Source organism: Cottoperca gobio, chromosome 3, assembly GCF_900634415.1.
Source record: "Cottoperca gobio chromosome 3, fCotGob3.1, whole genome shotgun sequence".
Lineage (NCBI taxonomy): Eukaryota > Metazoa > Chordata > Actinopteri > Perciformes > Bovichtidae > Cottoperca > Cottoperca gobio.
The window spans coordinates 8,529,538-8,548,701 of NC_041357.1; the positions used below are offsets into that span (position 1 = coordinate 8,529,538).

The 19,164-nt window shown below is 42.0% G+C and overlaps 1 protein-coding gene and 1 pseudogene across 1 annotated transcript in view; one reads left to right on the forward strand and one right to left on the reverse strand.

The window, feature by feature from the left end:
- Positions 1–18,222, forward strand: part of LOC115026029 (C-myc promoter-binding protein-like) — a 73,535-nt gene extending 55,313 nt beyond the window's left edge. Inside the window, 12 exon segments of the mRNA XM_029458571.1 lie at positions 348–576; positions 914–1,017; positions 1,247–1,369; positions 1,371–1,423; positions 2,200–2,367; positions 2,846–3,026; positions 4,080–4,334; positions 4,793–4,910; positions 6,363–6,389; positions 8,015–8,177; positions 11,973–12,037; positions 15,131–18,222. Coding sequence (XP_029314431.1) covers positions 348–576; positions 914–1,017; positions 1,247–1,369; positions 1,371–1,423; positions 2,200–2,367; positions 2,846–3,026; positions 4,080–4,334; positions 4,793–4,910; positions 6,363–6,389; positions 8,015–8,177; positions 11,973–12,037; positions 15,131–15,267 — 1,623 coding nt within the window. The 3' untranslated portion in view covers positions 15,268–18,222.
- A 665-nt stretch (positions 18,223–18,887) lies between these two features.
- LOC115006492 (sodium/potassium/calcium exchanger 1-like) overlaps positions 18,888–19,164 on the reverse strand; it is a 25,709-nt pseudogene continuing 25,432 nt past the window's right edge.

Genomic DNA, 19,164 nt, shown 5'->3' on the forward strand with positions numbered 1-19,164 from the left:
CAGAGAACATGCATATTTCTGCTACATACAAAATATACCTTGATACCTGATATTTTGTTTTGTACTAAAATGAATTTGGAGATTTGGCTACATGACTGCGTGTGAACTCTTCACATGTAGCTTCTGTTACCTTAATGAGCAGAGCAGTTTGTGGATTCCTTGTGTTCGTATATACTTTCTAGATTTGAGTGATTAAGGTCATAGGGAAGATAAATGCACAAAATATCTTAATTGTTCCCCTTCAAATATATAGTGAGCAGTCTTAGTTGTTAGTCAGTGCTGAGAGTGTTTTAAAGTCAGACACCTGTGCAGACATTAACCTGACAGGCTCTCCGCTGTTCATCCAGGACGGGCACAGTGACCGCCTGAGTGTGTCCTCCCTCGGAGTTGGAGATCCAGACTGCTCCTCCCTGCTGGATGAGGAGGACTGTGGGGAGTCAGAGGGCTCCATGATCTCTCCCCAGAGGAACGGCCCCACGGGGCCCCGCAGGAGCCCCAGACGCAGCCCCCTACGCAGTAGGCTGGACAGTCCCTCTGCAGGTCCAAGCCTTGGCAGACCCACATCTCTGCTCCCTGGTGAGAGCAAACTCTTACTTTACTGATGAGAGCTAAAGAAACCTTATGTTCCCAGCTTTCCTTGTTAGTTTATAACATGATCAAAGTCCAAAACACAATGTTTGTTTATTTGAATGTCATCACTATATTTTCCTTGTGCTTACTGACGCACAAAGAGAGACAGAACATATGAAACAGTCCTAAGACATTTATTAAAAGGCAACATTTTGCTTGACAATATACAGTAGACCTGTTAGCAAAAGAAGTGAGATGAAAGAATGCCGGTCATGTCGTCGTTGGTGACATATTGACTTGTTTTGTATGTTCACAAATCTGATCTCTCTTCATTGTCCTGCAGGATGTGTCCTCTCGCCTCCCGGCTTCCCTCTGCCAGACAAGTCGGACCTCGGCTCTTCACGCTACACCAGCAGCACCAGCATCTTCAACAACTACGCCATGGAGGTAAAACTATACGGTGGAAAGTAGAAAAGTAGGAGTTTGTTTTTGAGCAAATTAAATATTCCAGTCCAGTCTGTGACATAAAATCATCTGAATAATGTAAGAACATGTATAACAGCTTTCAAAATAGCTTCACATGCAAAAAAAAAAACCATTAAGATAAAGGAAATGTATCATTTAACATTTCATGTTGCAGAATTTATTTAACTGAATTTTGTGTGTGTGTGTGTAGCTGCTAATCTCCAGCTGTTCCCGCTGTAAGACGTGCGACTGCCTCGTGTACGACGAGGAGATCATGGCTGGCTGGACAGCAGACGACTCCAACCTGAACACCACCTGCCCCTTCTGTGGAAATCCCCTTCCTGCCGTTCCTCAACGTGGAGATCCGGGACATGCGAGGACCTGGCAGGTAGGCAATGAACTGCTGTAGAAATATAGCTGTGTAGGAGATGTATAAATTATATTTTTTAAAGGGATTTTGTAATTATATTGTATCTTTTTTACGCATGAGACGCTAAAACGGAGCGTTTCAGAATATATTCAAACAGACAGTATGAGATAAATAATGTGGTTTCTTTTACACATTTAAACATGCTCTAACCCCAAAATATGTATAATCATATACAATATATCATATATAAGTATGATCCTGAAAATGAGCATGACGTCCCTGTTAAGAGGGAAATATCATTTAACATTAGAAATTCATGACATTCTTACTTATTTAACTTAAGCTCAAAAACCCTTTAATTGTTTGACGGCGGCCAAGAAACATAAGCAAACAACCTCTACTGTCGTTACCTTTTGATTGAAATGTTGCTAAAGTCTGATCGGTGGACAGAATCACATCGGGCCAACTTTGCTCAACCAGCTTTTAACCAGTGAAGAGACCACAGACGAGCAGAAATCTGTGAGATGATGGATATTAGTGTGTTCATGTTACCCCATGAGCTCATAGTAAAAGTTGGCTGAGAGAATTGGTTTTCAGGGTCTGTAAAAATGAGGCTTTGAATCTCAATAAGAAGCATTTGACTTTCCGACCTCTGCTGTATTTATCATACAGCAGACGTCCATCTCATAAAATAAACAACCTTGGCTCGCAGAAAGTAAACAACACCTTACTTGACCCTCCTGGATTTAAATGTAATTCCTCTCTCCATGTGCCTTCTCATCTCCTCTCCACAGGCTTTTCCTAAAGGGCAGCCCATCGGTGGACGAGGCGATGACCTCGTCGTACTCTGCCTCCACGGGTTTGGACACGGGGACGTCCACCTTGTCCACGCCCTGTCCCACAACAGCTGTCTTCCCTCCCTCCCCTGTGATTGCTGTCCAGGAGTGCGCGGGGAGTGAAAGGTACTCACCACACTCTTCATTTATTTACATGCTGATTCTAAAAGTAATCATGTTTCTGTTTGCTTTGCTGAACTCTTTAATACCTTGGAGCTCAATCAGGTTTGATGAGCAGGCAGCAGGGAGGATTAGTTTACCAATACAAGTAGAAAAGCTGACAGATTTACCTCAGAATATAATTATTCTTGTTGTATTCTCAGATATGCTTTATTCAGCTTCCAGTTTATCTGATTACACAATGCTTTTGAAGTAGGAACCAACTGTAGCTGCATCCACATGCTCCCCATCTGCATCGTAAAAGAGTGTTGTTACATGATCTGCAGCTGATGAAGTAAAACTACCACACCTTGAATCAGTGTTTTGCAGAATAAAAACACCCATTACTTAAAAGCAGTTGCAGCTTCTTGTGACTTGTTAAATGTTGTGACTATGGGTCGCGTATTGGTGTTACAAGCTGGCCGTCCTCGCTGTGTCTTCACAGGACTCAATCAACCAGAGCTCAAGGTATCAACATCCCCTCAGAACGCCTGCAGGGGGTGCTGTCACCCGGAGCGCCCATGGCCCGCAGCGTCAGCGCCTTCGGTCCTCTGGACGAAGCACCCAGAGTGAATTGCTGCGTGCCGACGTCAGGCAGCCTGCCCAGCCGTCTGAATGAGACCACGGTATGTTTCATTACATTACATTACAGTTCATTTAGCTGACGCTTTTGTCCAAAGCGACGTATAATAAGTGCAAACAATCATGAGGATACAACTCTGAACAGCAAGAATCTTGCAAGTACATTAGCTTGAGATGAAATTATTTAAGCTTCAAATAAGACAAACAAAAGTGCAACAGAAACAATAGAATACAAATTCAACTATTAGCTACAAAAAAGCCAAAACAATGTAAGCGCAACATACATTGTTTGAACACAAATCGCTCACGTCAGAGTATTTCAATCATTCAATACTATTTAGTAGTTTAGAGTTACTTTGATCGTTCTAAAAAAACAAACTCTGAAAGAAGAAAATATTGGAATACTGTCAGCAGACAGGTTTCATATGTTTTACAAACACAAAACTCTGATCAGCTCACCAGCAAAACTAACCAATATCTGTTGTTCAATAACAGGCCCATCAGACTCAGCAGATATTTCAGCTTAACCCAAAAAAAGGAGCCAAGATCCCGTGTGGACTTTGAAATGAATGAAAAGACATTTAAAGATCCAGCTGAGAGACCGCTTACGATGTGTAATGTTAAAGGTGTCGCTCATATTAACATTAAACCATTAACACCAGTCCCCCTTCGCATTTGCTTTCAGTCTCCTTCATATAAAAATGTTGGTAGCGTTTGTTTTTCTAAAAGAGTTGTGGTAGTTTAGTGATAGATTCTTTTTTCTTTGAAGAATCACTATTGGGATAATGAGACGGTCTGATCTGAGTGTCCGTGGTGGAATTTAATGACTGAGGTGTTGTGACAAGTCGGGTAGCTACGTTACTGCTGGTGCTCAGAGGGATTGCATCAGGCTTAGATCGGGTTTCATGATTTCAGCCCAACCTGACTTCACATTTCATTTTGACTACTCAGTCCCCTTAAAAGAGCGTGCGGTGAGAGTGAACGTAAGCACAGTCTCCTGGCTGTGCCTGCTTTTATTCAGTCTGTGATCCTGACATTTTGGAGAGCTCAACAGCAGATCATGAAATCTCCCCTCTTATCATTTTTGTCCCACCCAGGATCCGCTGAATATGGAGTGGCGGCTCCACAACCCCGAGCCGGTGACTGTTCCCTACCTGAGCCCACTGGTGCTGTGGAAGGAGCTGGAGAGTCTGCTGGAGAACGAGGGCGACCCGGTGATCACGGAGGCCGACATGGTGGACCATCATCCCATCATCTACTGGAACCTGGTCTGGTACTTCAGACGGCTGGACCTGCCCAGCAACCTGCCCGGTCTCATGCTCACCTCTGACCACTGCAACAGAGACTCCCAGGTCACACACACACACACACACACACACACACACACACGCACATACGCACATACTGAACAGTGATGTCATAGTGCACTTCTCCACATTAACTTCAATGGAGGTCAGCAAAAACAAGATTTTCAGCTGCTGTTAAGTTTCTTTTTAAAATCCAGATTTCAAATTGCACAGATTTTACTTTAGTTTATGAAAAGGCTAAAGTTACATTTTAACTTTAACTGTATGTGGATTTACCTGTCATTTTATTTCTTTTTTTTTCAGATTTTATTTGAAAAACCTATTTTTTTGTTCCCATGTGGACCCTAAAAACAAATTTAATATCCACAATTTGCAGGAAACAATTTCCTTCACATAAGTGAAGAAAAAAACTGGACTAACGCAAATGATCTACTGGTTTTATCAAATAACAGTTAAAATCAAAATGTCAGACTGACTCACAGTGCTTCTCTTTGTCCCGTCAGGTCCCTCGTCACTGGATGTCGGAGGACAGTAAACACGTGTTGATCCAGATCCTGTGGGACAACCTCAAGCTGCACCAGGACTCAATCCAGCCTCTCTACATCCTCTGGAACACTTTCAGTGAGTCCCACTCTCTCTGTGTCTGCAGTTTAAAATCCAGCTGTACAGACTGCTGCTAAAAAGGGTTTTGAAGTTTTTTCTCTAGAAACTGTGGAATTAAACTAAAATAATCCTCAAAGCGGCAAAACAGACCAACAGAAAAATAGAATAAAAACAACAAACTTTTTTTAACTCCAGCAGAGTGAAAAGGGGGGGACGTGTGCGGAAACAGCAGGAGTAGACTGAGATTTAGAAACAAATTAAAAATAGAATTGGTGTGTTTTGTGTATCTTCTCGTTACTGTGGAGGATTGTGGGGAGCTGGAACTTCTCCCAGCATGCTCTGAAACCAAAGCAGACACAGATCACTATTCAGCAACCTTTTTATGCTTTGCTTTGTTTTGTTTGTTTGTTCTCAAATGTTAACTAAATTTAACTTTTTTTAAGTGTATGCAAAAAAAACAACAACATACCAATAAGCATATTTGACGTTACTCAATGATCGTTGATTGATGATAAACCTATAATCACTTCATTGTGATATCAGTTTAAATGTCCCATGTGTGACTTCAATGTTATGTATTCAGTTATAACAGGCAGATATGGGTGGGGTTGCCATGCCAAAACACTTCCCATGAAGGGATGCTGTGGGTTTAGTTTGAGGAAGCACTAGTGTAGCATTCGTCAGTGTTTCCATCCACCTGTTGACCATCCATCCACAAAAGTTGAAATATCACAAAATAAGTTTTTCACGCTTGTCTGTTGCATTTTGCTTTTAGCAATAAACCAGCTTTTCCACCTACAACGGAAATAAACTTAAAACATGATACACATGAACCGAGACGGAAACATCACATCTAGTGTGAAGCGATGATGACGGCACCAGCTGTTTATCGTGTCCAACTTCGAATTTTGTTTAAAATGTCCGCTAAATTTGGATGGAAACTTGACCAATCAAAACTTATGGAAAGGAAAATAAAATCCCACTTGTAGGTGGTTTACTCCTCAAAGACTCTCATTTAAAACCTCAACCAATTTTAAGTGGGAAATGAAAGTATAGTGCGAATCCATCCACAGGTTCTTGTGCACATTTTCATGTTGAGGAAACGCAGCAAGTCTGATAAAAGGCCAAACATGGATATTGCTGTATCGTACTTGAAGCATGTGACTTGAACAACCACTGAGGAGACGAAAACATCTGTGTGGAGCGATGAGACTTTAACTTTCCTAAAAACAATATGTCCCGTGATGTAAATACCATATCTTCATTAGGTTTTCTACACTGTTTGAGGTTTGACTGGAGCTCTTTTAACTACGTCATCTTGGAGTTATGACTCTCGTCAGAGCACCGTTGCTTAGCTAAGTTTGTAATAATTGATTATTTAATGGACGGGGAGGCGCGGAGGCAGCTCGCTCCTCCTGGGAGTCGGCTAATCCTTGTGCTAACAGGCTCTGTCTGCTCTCTGTCTTTCAGGGCTTAATTGTACTCTGTTGTTAGAGAGTGAGTGTTCCTCTCTGACTCCCACAGATGAGTCCTGTTGTTTGTGTGCTTACTGTCTGAGGCCTGCTGCTGCTGCTGCTGCTGCTGCTGCTGCTGCTGCTGCTGCTGTGTCTCCCTCTGTGGTGTGCTCTCTGCTTGATGCATTGTAGTGTCGTCTGTGGAAAGTCAGCCTCTACCTGTCATGGTTTCACAGTGAAAGTCTCTGTGCAGTGTGAAATCTTATGAGGGATTATGTTTTTGTTTTGTGAAACTCTGTTTGGAACGTGTTTGTCTCAAATACAGCCCTGCTCTGTATTTGAATATAGGTTTGCATCTCCACTCGCTGACATCCAGTTGTTTTATTCAGCAACTCTTAAAAAATGTTTCCATTGTTGTAGTACTTAAAGGGCTGGGTACCAACACCAACGTCCCTGTACTGGATCCTTCAGCTTGTGCTCTACTGGTTCATCATAAATCCATCACTAAATGTGTTTGTGAATTCTTCCTAATTCATACTAACAGACTACATTAAACTTCAGAAATGTCTTTGCTAAGAAAGATTTAAGTAAATACGTCGATAGGTAAGGAAACATCTGTAGCGCCAAAACAATCAACTATGTTAACAGGAAACCGCTGCATCATCACAAGTTGTCAGTTCTTTGTTGATATAGATTTGCCGGTTTTTTATTTCTGTTTGTATCATAAATGTGTGTTTCAGACTTAAGTATTTAATTTTAATGCGTGAGTACTACTGATGGCGCTGACCTAACCGACGTTCTTTGGTCATTTGGATTAATTGCCGTAACATTTTGAAAATTGAAGGTGTAATTTATATCTGTGATTTAATCAGCACAGAAGTGTCGAACATATTATTTTACTCCCGTCATAGCTGTTATAGACTAACTTTAAACTCACTAACAGCTGGTGCAACCGGCTCTTGATAACTAACTTTACTAATTAGCTCATTAAGTAGCAACTTTCCACAGAATAACAACATTTAACAGAAACTGACCCAACGAAGCGCATAATATACAAGTACAAGTTAAGTGTAACTTCAACCAAGAGAGAAATAATACAACAACATTGTAAAGGTACAGGGGGCAGCAGGTGTCATGCAGAAAAAGAGACTAAGAAATGTATAAATCACGCTTTCAAATGAATAAAAATTAGCACTTTTCCAACATACCTCGGAATATTATAAGTTTCTAATATTATAATGAAATCCGTCTGGTAAGCATTGTTTTGTCAATGAATCTAAAATAAGTCTACACCAAAATGTATTTTTGAAATGTAAATTAAAAAACTTTTAAGATATTTGTTTAATTTACTAAAAAAGTAGTACAAGTCAAACTATTCAGACTTTTGTAACTACAGTACATGCCATTTAAATACTAAATACATTTTTTAAAGTACCAATATTGTTTTCTAGAATAGTGTAACTTTTACCAGATCTAACTGGACATGCAGTACATGCCAAATGAAGTACTGCTTTATATGAGCACAGATACCCAGCCCCAAGTACTTCATCTGAGTGAAGAGATAATCTGAGATATTGATGAAAACCATCCTCATTTTGCATTATTGTTTGATGTCTTCAGCACTAATATGACGAGTATATACTGAACTATATGTGTGTGTTTTGGTAGATGTGGGTTACCCTCTGTCCCGGCCGGTCCCGGAGGAAGAGAAGCCGTTCAGTGAGGAGTTACTGCAGAGTGTGGTGAAGAGCATCCAGAGGAACGACCTCAGCCGGCCGATGGCTCAGCTGCTGCAGCTGCTGGCTCACACGCTCGGGGTCAAAAGGCAAAGGTCAGCACCGACACGTCACATATGGCTTCTTTATGTAACGTCAGAGTCATCATCACCTCGTAAAAACACCTATGTAGAGATTCTTCCATGTGTAAACTAATACGTAAAGTTATTACATGTGTACTTAAAGTGACATTCCTTTGAGAGGAAAGAAGATGTACAACGTTTAGCTTACTTCTTTACCAAGAATGGTAAAATGTAACTAAGTACATAAAAAAAATATGATATAGCATTTTAGGTTAAGCTACACAGCAGTATATACAGTAATTCTGCCCACATTTAGCAGCTGCAACATTAAAGTGATACGTACGTTAATGCATAATGCAATAATAAAATACATATTATTTTAGAATTACTAGAGTAGTTCATGGTGGTTTTGTATGCACTTCTATGTCCAGAGCTAAACTCTTCAGGAATGTACTAATTGAAGGTCTGGGAACATTATTTGGTTGCTGACATATTTCACAGACAGGGCGAAATTGCCAAAATGGCCACGCCCATTTTTGGCACGGTCCAATATATTGCCAAAGCTGTATCTCCGTGACCGTTTGACCTAGGAGGTAGCTTGACCACTCCAAATTGCTCAATGGCCAACTTATGGGTGGTCAGTAATACATTTTGATTACCCAAAATCAATAGTTTTTAAGATATTTACAAAAAACTGTATTTAGCATGTTACAAGCTTATAAACTACATACACAATAACACTATACTTCCGTTTGTACCTTGCATAAAAAGTTCAAAGTTTGAACTAATCATTTGGATTTCTACACTTTACGCCATTACTACAGCCACAAAATGGCACATATGTTATGTTCCTCTCTCTGCAAGTGCATATTTTTATACTCCTGCATGATGTTGGGCATTTACATGGAGGAGGTAAATCGTCTGGCCTACAGGGTCCTGGCAGTATCACTGGTGTTAAGCCAACATCTGTTGCCTCAAACCCATACTGGACTGGATCTGGTTTAATAACCGCTGGAGTTGGGGCTTGCAACCACATCTTACACTGTAGATAAGCTCGTTTGATGTGTTGTTGTATCGTTGAGGAACAGCAGACAAGCTGATTAAAGTCCAATTCTTTCTTCGAGTTGTGGTACTGTTCCCAACGATACTCATCAAAAGTGGAGCAGTCCATACTCTTTAATCCAGATATAAGGAACTTTTCAGCATTGTTTATCATTTGTAGTGACAGTTCATCTACACCAAAGCCTTTCAGTAGCAATAGATCCATAGATGTCTTCAGGCCAGCCAACTTCGGACCCACTTTGCTGGTACTGTCGCAACCACTGAGGGCATGAATGGCTGGGAGACATGAAATCAAACTGTTGTCCATTTAATCAACCAACATGTGGACCAGTACTGTTTTCTTTGTTTTTCCACTACCAAGCTTCACATACAGCTTTTGTAGTTTCCAAGTTTTGTTGAAGTGGAAGATGAGGTTGACAAACACGTCGGTGTCTGGCGAGTAAACCAAGACTGATTGAACACCGTGTTTCAATGCACCATCATTTATATGGAACACTGATCCTGTCATCCGGCTTCTTCTTGGTTGCTTGAGAGCTCTGTTATCTTTGTTTCATTACCGGCCAACAGTTTCCTGCATTCACCTCCAAAGAAGATTTCCTTGTCTGATTCAACATTCCGCACCATCCACTTGTAAACATACTCCTGCAACCGTGTTTTGTTCAACATTGAGCCCCAGAACATATCAAAGTCGACAGGGAGTTTCTGATTGTAAGACATTATGTTTATAGTGATTTGTTCTGATGAACTCCTCTGTGCCCGTTCCATTTGTTTGATTGACGATTCTTGATATACATCAAAAATAATGTCTATTCTCGTGCACTCAGCAGCTGTAGCAAGAATGCTGCGGGACAGACTGGCAGCCAATTCACCGAATGTATGAAGCCCCATCTTTTTTATTGGTAGTTTACGTACAAGTGCCATGAAGTCCACAACTGTCATCTGGGCATCACTCTTAACATTCCTCGTCTCCTGTGGAAGTTTACTGACTAATTCTCTGGCTAAAGAAGATCTATCAGGCTTCTTCAATTTGATGCCGTCTTTACATTCAGAGGTGAGGAAGTGAGATGTGCTGGTCAGTTCAAACTTCAGCAGTTCTAACATGCTGTTCCCTCTTTCTCTAGCATAGTCAATGTACCTAATCATTTCTGCAGCGTCCTTTTTTCGTCATGGATTTTTTTGCTGTGGTCTGAGTAGAATCGTGTTTCACAAAAACGGTTTTGTGGTTGGCTGGGATCATATCATGAAGGTGCATATCTTTATGCTGAAATCTCGACTCGACAAACTCTTGATTACTTTTTTCTCCAACTTCCAGACATTCTAGTATTCCGCCAATAACGTACTGGGGTATTTCGGCCCCTGTAATGATGTTCTGAAGTCTGTCTCCAGTGCCGAACGGATTTTTGATAGATTGAATGTAATCCACAAGTGTCTTTGCACGATCATGACCAATCTTGATAGAACTCTGATTTACCTCATGATGTAAACTCAGTTCACTGTCATTTCTGTCTCCTAAGTTACACCATTCCAGCAGCTGTGCAACATGAAGATCTTTCTCATGCTTTAGGAGATTCCACAAGGCTACTGCTTCTTTCTGTCTTGTAATCCCAATGATACCACCAGCTACCTTGGCAGGTTTGTTGTAACACTTCTCGAGTGCCATGTCAAATCCGACTGCACTACCTTGGCGGAGAGTGTGGTACATCACCCATCCACCATCCACAAAGCATCTGTAGATGCCCGGGAATTTTCTTTGTAAGTCAAGACAGTCTTCAAGGAAGAGAGCACCCCATCTGCTGTAGTTCGTACGACCGACGCCAAAGAACAATGGCATCGATCTCCTGACAACAGAAACAAAGAGATGCCAATCACCTTGTCTGATAGAGTGGGTAAGATATCTCAGGATTGGATATAGCTCATCTAAAAACAAGCTCCAGTAGCTTACATTCTCATTACTGGTACTGGCCGTTTCTTTCCACTCGGTGAAGAATTTCTTTAAGTCTGCATGTAAGGGTCACATTGGACGACACGTCACACTATCAGCTGAAATTGAAATTAAATTTTCTACCCCATCCTGAAGCAACAATGAAGAATTCACATCTAGCAACTACTGCTAGACTGTTCAGGGGAATCAATACATGTAACTATAGTAACAGCAACATTTACCTACAATTGTAGTGCATGAATAATATGCTAAATACATTTTAGTAAAAAACTATTGATTTTGGGTAATCAATATGTATTACTGACCCCCCATAAGTTGGCCATTGCGCAAAATTTGAGTGGTCAAGCAACCTCCTAGGTCACGGAGATACAGCTTTGGCAATATATTGGACTGCGCCCAAAATGGGCCATTTTGGCAATTTCGCCCTGTCTGTGAAATATGTCACCAACCCAGACCTTCAATTAGGACATTCCTGAAGAGTTTAGCTCTGGACATAGAAGTGCATACAAAACCACCATGAGCTACTAGAGTAAATGTCATTCTGCATAATGAGTAGTTTTACTTTTGTTACAAATGTAAATCATTGAATGAATTCAGTGTTTGAATGCCTGGTATGAAAGCAGTGTTTCCAATATAGTTTGTCTTGAAAATCTGCGTCATCATTATGTTCCAAAAGATATGCAGATATATACTCGGTCACAGAAGTGACTAATTTTGTTCTCTGCAGGTTTAGCTAATTCAATTATGTGATTTTTTTCAGCTAATTGCTAAATCCAGTTTTCATTGAAGGGAGTGTGTTTTAACCTTGACTTTCTCCATCTCAGGAGTTTGTACAGAGACATCCTCTTCCTCGCCCTGGTTGCTCTGGGAAAGGACAACATTGATATTGGTGAGTCATGATTTTATGTCCTGTGGGCCCACCACTCATGGGAAAAACCGCTGGGGTCGGGTGCGCTGTCACACGGGTGGCAGTGATGGTCAGGGACCTCGACGGACCAGATCCGGGCAGCAGAGGCTGGCTCTATGGACGTGGAACGTCACCTCTCTGTGGGGGAAGGAGCCGGAACTAGTGGGGGAGGTGGAGCGCTACCAGTTGGATCTGGTGGGGCTTACCTCTATGCACAGTCTTGGCTCTGGAACCGTACTCCTGGATAGGGGTTGGACTCTATTCTTCTCCGGAGTTGCCCAAGGTGTCAGGCGTCGTGCCCGGGTGGAGATACTCACTAGCCCCCGGCTGAGCGCCGCTACGTTGGAGTTTACCCCGGTGGACGAGAGGGTCGCCTCCCTACGCCTTCGGGTTATGGGGGAGAAAACTCTGACTGTTGTTTGTGCCTATGCCCCAAACCGCAGTTCGGAGTATTCGGCCTTCTTGGAGACCCTGAATGTAGCCCTGCACGGGGCTCCAGTAGGGGACTCAGTAGTCTTGCTGGGAGACTTCAACGCACACGTGGGAAACGATAGAGACTCCTGGAGAGGCGTGATTGGGAGGAAGGGCCTCCCTGATCGAAACCCGAACGGTCGTTTGTTGTTGGACTTCTGTGCTAGTCATGGAATGGCCATAACAAACACCATGTTCGAACATAAGGATGCTCATAAGTGCACGTGGTACCAGAGCACCCTAGGGCAAAGGTCAATGATCGATTTTGTAATCGTATCATCTGATCTGAGGCCGCATGTTTTGGACACTCGGGTGAAAAGAGGGGCGGAGCTGTCGACTGATCACCATCTGGTGGTGAGTTGGATCAAGGGGTGGGGGAAGACTCTGGACAGACCTGGTGAACCCAAACGGGTAGTGCGGGTGAACTGGGAACGTCTGGAGGAAGCCCCTGTCCTGAGGATCTTTAACTCACACCTCCAGTGGAGCTTTTCAGACATCCCTGTGGAGGTTGGGGGCATTGAACCTGAGTGGGCGATGTTCAAAACCTCTATTGCTGAAGCTGCGGTGATGAGCTGTGGTCTCAAGGTCTTAGGTGCCTCAAGGGGCGGTAACCCTCGAACACTGTGGTGGATCCCCGGTGGTCAGGGAAGCTTTGGGCGTTGAGGGGCTGTCTTGGTTGACACGCCTCGTCAACATTGCGTGGAAGTCTGGGACAGTGCCTAGAGGTTGGCAGACCGGGGTGGTGGTTCCCCTATTTAAAAAGGGGGACCAGAGAGTGTGTGCCAACTACAGGGGTATCACACTTCTCAGCCTCCCTGGTAAAGTCTACTCCAAGGTACTGGAAAGGAGGGTTCGGCCGGTAGTCGAACCTCTGATTGAAGAGGAACACTGTGGATTCCGTCCTGGTCGTGGAACAACCGACCAACTCTTCACTCTCGCAAGGATCCTGGAGCGGGCCTGGGAGTATACCCATCCGGTCTACATGTGTTTTGTGGATCTGGAGAAGGCGTATAACCGGGTCCCCCGGGTGATACTGTGGGAGGTGCTGCGGGAGTATGGGGTGAGGGGGTCACTTCTGAGGGCCATCCAATCCCTGTACGCCCAAAGTGAGAGTTGTGTCCGGATACTCGGCAGTAAGTCGGACTCGTTCTCAGTGAATGTTGGCCTCCGCCAGGGATGCGCTTTATCACCAATCCTGTTCGTGATTTTCATAGATAGGATATCAAGGCGTAGTCGTGGAGGAGAGGGGTTGCAGTTCGGTGACCTGAGGATCTCATCGCTGCTCTTTGCAGATGATGTGGTCCTTATGGCATCATCGGTCTGTGACCTTCAACAGTCACTGGATCGGTTCGCAGCAGAGTGTGAAGCGGTTGGGATGAGGATCAGCACCTCAAAATCTGAGACCATGACTCTCAGCAGGAAACCGGTGGATTCCCTACTCCGTGTAGGAAATGAGCCTTTACCCCAAGTGAAGGAGTTCAAGTACCTCGGGGTCTTGGAGAATCGGAGCAGCGGGGGCGGTACTATAGTCACTTTACCGCACCATTGTGACGAAAAGAGAGCTGAGCCAGAAGGCAAAGCTCTCAATATACCGGTCGATCTTCGTTCTTACCCTCACCTATGGTCATGAAGGCTGGGTCATGACCGAAAGAACAAGATCACGGGTACAAGCGGCCAAAATGGGTTTTTTCAGACGGGTGGCTGGCGTCTCCCTTAGAGATAGGGTGAGAAGCTCAGCCATCCGTGAGAGACTCGGAGTAGAGCCGCCGCTCCTTTACGTTGAAAGGAGCCAGTTGAGGTGGTTCGGGCATCTAGTAAGGATGCCACCTGGGCGCCTCCCTAGGGAGGTGTTCCAGGCACGTCCAGCTGGGAGGAGACCCCGGGGAAGACCCAGGACTCGGTGTAGAGATTATATCTCATCACTGGCCTGGGAACGCCTCAGAATCCCCCAGTCGGAGCTGGAGGATGTGGCCCGGAGAAGGGAAGATTGGGGTTCCTTACTGGAGCTGCTGCCCCCGCGACCCGATCCCGGATAAGCGGTAGACGATGGATGGATGATTTGATGTATTAATGATTCCATGACATCACATATTTCAGCTTTAAAGGCACAAAACATTTTGTTATTTTACATCAGTGTCACTGGTTTAGTTCTTTTGTTGACATTTTAATATTTCAAGTTGCTCTGAGTAAATACAAACTGCAAGATTTCTTATTTAAACCTGCATTATTTGATTTGACCATAAACAAGCAGTAAACACAAACAGTTGAGTGATTATTTTGAGACATTTTACTCATGTGTGAATATTCAGAAACTCTCTTTAGCTGCTAAATGTTCCCCTTTACTCACCAGCTCGTTTCTAACAGTGTCTTTTTGTGATTTGGTGCTGAGCATGTAGTGTACAGTGGATTTTTGGAGCTTTACAAACAGGTGACTGTTGCGTTTTGAAACGACGCGAATGAGAGCGAACTAAAACTTTAAAGTTGCCGAAAACCAAAGCAATGAGCACTAAACACTAAAATGCTCCATAGAGCATGAGGGGATCTGCAGAACCGTACAGAATGTATTTGGGATTGAAAAACTATCAATGTCTCTTCTCCCCTCAGACGCCTTCGATCGCGAGTACAAGTTGGCGTACGACCGCCTTGTGCCGAGCCTGGTGAAGCTGACCCATAACTGTGACCGTCCTCCCAGCACGGGGGTCATGGAGTGCCGCAGGACGTTTGGAGAGCCTTACCTGTAAAAACTCTCTCACACACACACACACACACACACACACACACACACACACACACACACACACACACACACATACATACACACACACACACACACACACACACACACACACACACACCAGGATGAACTCTCCCCACCCCACATCATCGCTTTAAGACGAGCTCAGGAAACCTGTTGGAAGACAGTGAATGTTTTTGAGAAAACTGTGCAGGTGATCATAAAGGTTCAGTGTTATGTAGCCGCTAACAAAAAACTAAGTTTTACAGACTTCATCTGAAGTGACTGAAGAAGGGAACGCCACTCACACTGTTCATAAACAACTTCATGCAGTTTCTTCCTGTGAAAATGATACTGTAAATACACAGCAGTAGAGGATTTTTTTTTAAATTGCAACATTTATATTGTATAGTCATAAAGCATATGAAGACTAATATTAGCAATATTTTAACTTGAACTCTATTTATACAAAGTAAGCTTTATTTATTGTAATGTCTTCTTTTTGTCGGGCATTCAGTGTTTTATCGTTGTCGCTGGGCGTTTGTTGTCTTGCTGTTTAAACCAGAGCGAGCTGAAAACCATGTTGCAGTATGCATTTAGTGTCTGCTGTAAATGATCACTAGGCTTTGTGTGCTTTATGGTCGGGCATCAAAAAAACAAAAGGTTAAAATTAGAGCTGCAATGATCAGTAAATCCACAGAAACTTAATTAAAGGTTTTGGACTGTTGGTCGGTCAAATTTAAGACATCGCAGTGGGCTCTGGAGAATTCTGAGCAGCATTAATTCCCAAATGTTAAACATTTGAAAGGAAACAAAACAATGAAATGCTTGATTTATGAATTGACAAAATAATCAGCAGATTAACCAAGTGTTGTTAGTTGCAGCCCTAATTTAAATGTTTAAAACCACTTTTTAAAACTGCCTTTAAAGTTAGTCCAGATTAATGTCCGCTGTGCTCTAATCGAGTACAATAGTGCTCTACGTTTTATTTCATTTCAATGTAAGGTTTTCCTAAACAGTATATTTTTAGTTTGTTTACAAAACAGGTTTTTGAACTTTGAAAAAAAATATAAATGATAAAATGTTGATCAAATATTTAGTTAACTTCACTTGTGGAGCACTGCGCCGTAACGAAGGAAATATCAGTATTACTGTCCATCGACTTCTCACTAAACTGTCGGGATCAAGGTGAGAGGAGAATTTAATGTTGGGATAGAGATCACTACAGTATGAGCAGCTTGTCCTCAATATACAGACGCTGCTCTGATGAAAACACAAAATCAAATAAGATGTCACAGTCACTTTTCTGTCCGTGGAAACACTTTCGGGTGTTTTAACACATTTTGACCGCCATATTCAAGGATTACAGCTCTTCACAAAAGCATTTCTTCTAAATTCTGGTATATTGCAACTTGAATCTTATTTTTGTAGTTGTATCCTTCATTTCAATTACTGTAACATTGTTCACAACGAAGTCCGACGGGACAAGAAACAAGTTTAATCCAGATTATATAAACCACTTTATTTGGGGGTAAAACGGAAGTCACACCTGATTTGTTGGTAATATCGCAGAAGAAGTTTACCCAGACTGTTACTAATTATTTAGATTTACATAACCAGCCTGTGAATGTTTATTTATGTCATGCGTGTATGTATCATAAATCTCTTTCTGCTCCACATCAACTGAAGGGGACAAACTCTGCAGCCATAGTTTTTATGAGTGTTGCACCTGAAGGGGTCGTCTGTGATTTTATGATTGTCATTGGTTTGTCAAATATCTGTGGATACACATTTGGAAGTTGAGCAGCACAGCTTTGGGAGAATGTTTTAATTTCCCCGCACTGTAACATCCAGTCATCTTTGTTTCATGCACCAGCTTTATCTCGGCCGTTTCAATTTAAAACCAAAAAGCAATTCTCATTTCATTGCACACAGGAACTACTAATGATACAGTAACAGAAGGTAGGACCAGGAGATTGTTTTTTTTCTACTCACCGTTTGCTTTTTCAGCACATAAATGTTTGCTCGAGCCACAATGAGAAGAATGTCTAGACATGATCAAAACACGATGCTGTTACCATGCAGATAATCCTCCACTCTTAAGCATCACTAATGCACAAATGGAACTAAATAAAAAAAGTAATCAGTGTCCAGACTTTCCCCCCAAACTGTTGCAATGCAGAGTCACTGAAATCTAGAAACGCGTTCATATTCTGTGTTGACATGTCCTCAGGAGGGACATCTGTGTATAGTGATGTATAAGTGATTTTATTGCACAAGTGTTTAATCAGGACTTTAATATTGAAAATGCAAAACAAAAGCACGGATCTGTAAATGTTTACATGCTGAGGTTTGCAAATGTGTTGAAAGATCTTTCTTTGTACACATTTGCACGTGTCTACTTCTACATTTTTAAAGCTAAAGTTCTGATTTTTATTGCCATTAAAATAATTGAAGTGAAACAGATAGTCTCGGGTTGTTAAAGTTTTGAAGATATTCTGTTGGAGAAATAATACCAAATAGATTCTGGATAGAACTGGATTCAAGCAGAAGAAGAACCACACATTTCTTATTGTTTTCATGTGTATGAGGATCAAAAGTGATGACTGTGATGATGGTTGAAGGAGGACCTTCGAGTTTAACCTCATGAAGGTCTCATGAATGTCAACCATGTGTGTGATTTGTGGAAACCAAAACTGGAATAAAGTCAGGAAGTGGCGCTGAAGTGAAGCAGGAGAGGACACGTCGACTACGATGTCAGCAGCTGGGAAGAAAAAGCTGCCATTCATCTGTGGATTTTTGTTGTGTTGAACATTTGTACAAAATGAATGATTTTGCAGAATCTGGGCCCATGTACATTTTAACTCGCCCTTTGTAGAAATCACATTTTATAACATGTGGTGAAGGTTCTGTACAGCAACCCGATCTACAGGACTGTTTAACTGTAAATAAAATCACATACACTCATTGTTGGCTTTGTGTATTCTCCTCATGCATTATTAACCTTTTAAATTTGTATTGTCTCGTTATGGCTCTTGGGAAAGTAATGTTTCCAAGGTTGATCTAACTATTGAAAGGACCGCCATGATGAAATCTCTACAAATATTAATGGACTGCAATTCTCACTGGAGTTTTTGGCCACTACCTCTATGGAGCGATGCAAACACATTTATGCAGTTGGGTTTACATTACAGTGACGAAGAAGACTGCGAGATTGAAAACATGGATGTAAACAATGCATTGAAAATAAGCATTTGAAATACTTTTAGAAATAACTCAGCTTTGCAAATGTTTCATCAGGAAAGAAATGACTCAACGTGTTTGTTAGACGTCAAGGAAACACGATGCATTTTGGTGAAAGACTGAATGTAAACAAAACTTGTTTAAATTAAAGTCCGTATGTTAGCAAGTATAGTACAGTTGAAGTTATCATGCCAACTGTATGCATGGCAACATTTACCATTTACAGCTGAGGCTGACAAAGTACCTTTCTGAAAGGGGCACAATAAGTGGTGCTGTCTTCTGGCGCCACCACCAGGAAAAGTTAAGTTTTATTTAATTTTTCATCCATCCGGCTTATTATTTTCTGACGTAGATGAGCATCACATACTGCCCACACAGCTCCAGTTCACAGTTTAAAAAAAATTATTTATTGCAGCATGACATTTTAATTGGAAATACTGATAGTTTCCCATCAATAGTACATGTTTGCATCCACTTCAATCCAACAAGAGCATTTAACAAGACCATAACATCTGACAACGTGACACCTCAGGTTTGTTTTCTCACCGCTAAGACAGTCTGACACACACAATCACTGTTTCTCTTCACCCCAGTATGGTGACAAAATTAAAGACTTGTTCACACAAAAAACTTTCTTTTCTACACTGAACAAACACTAGTT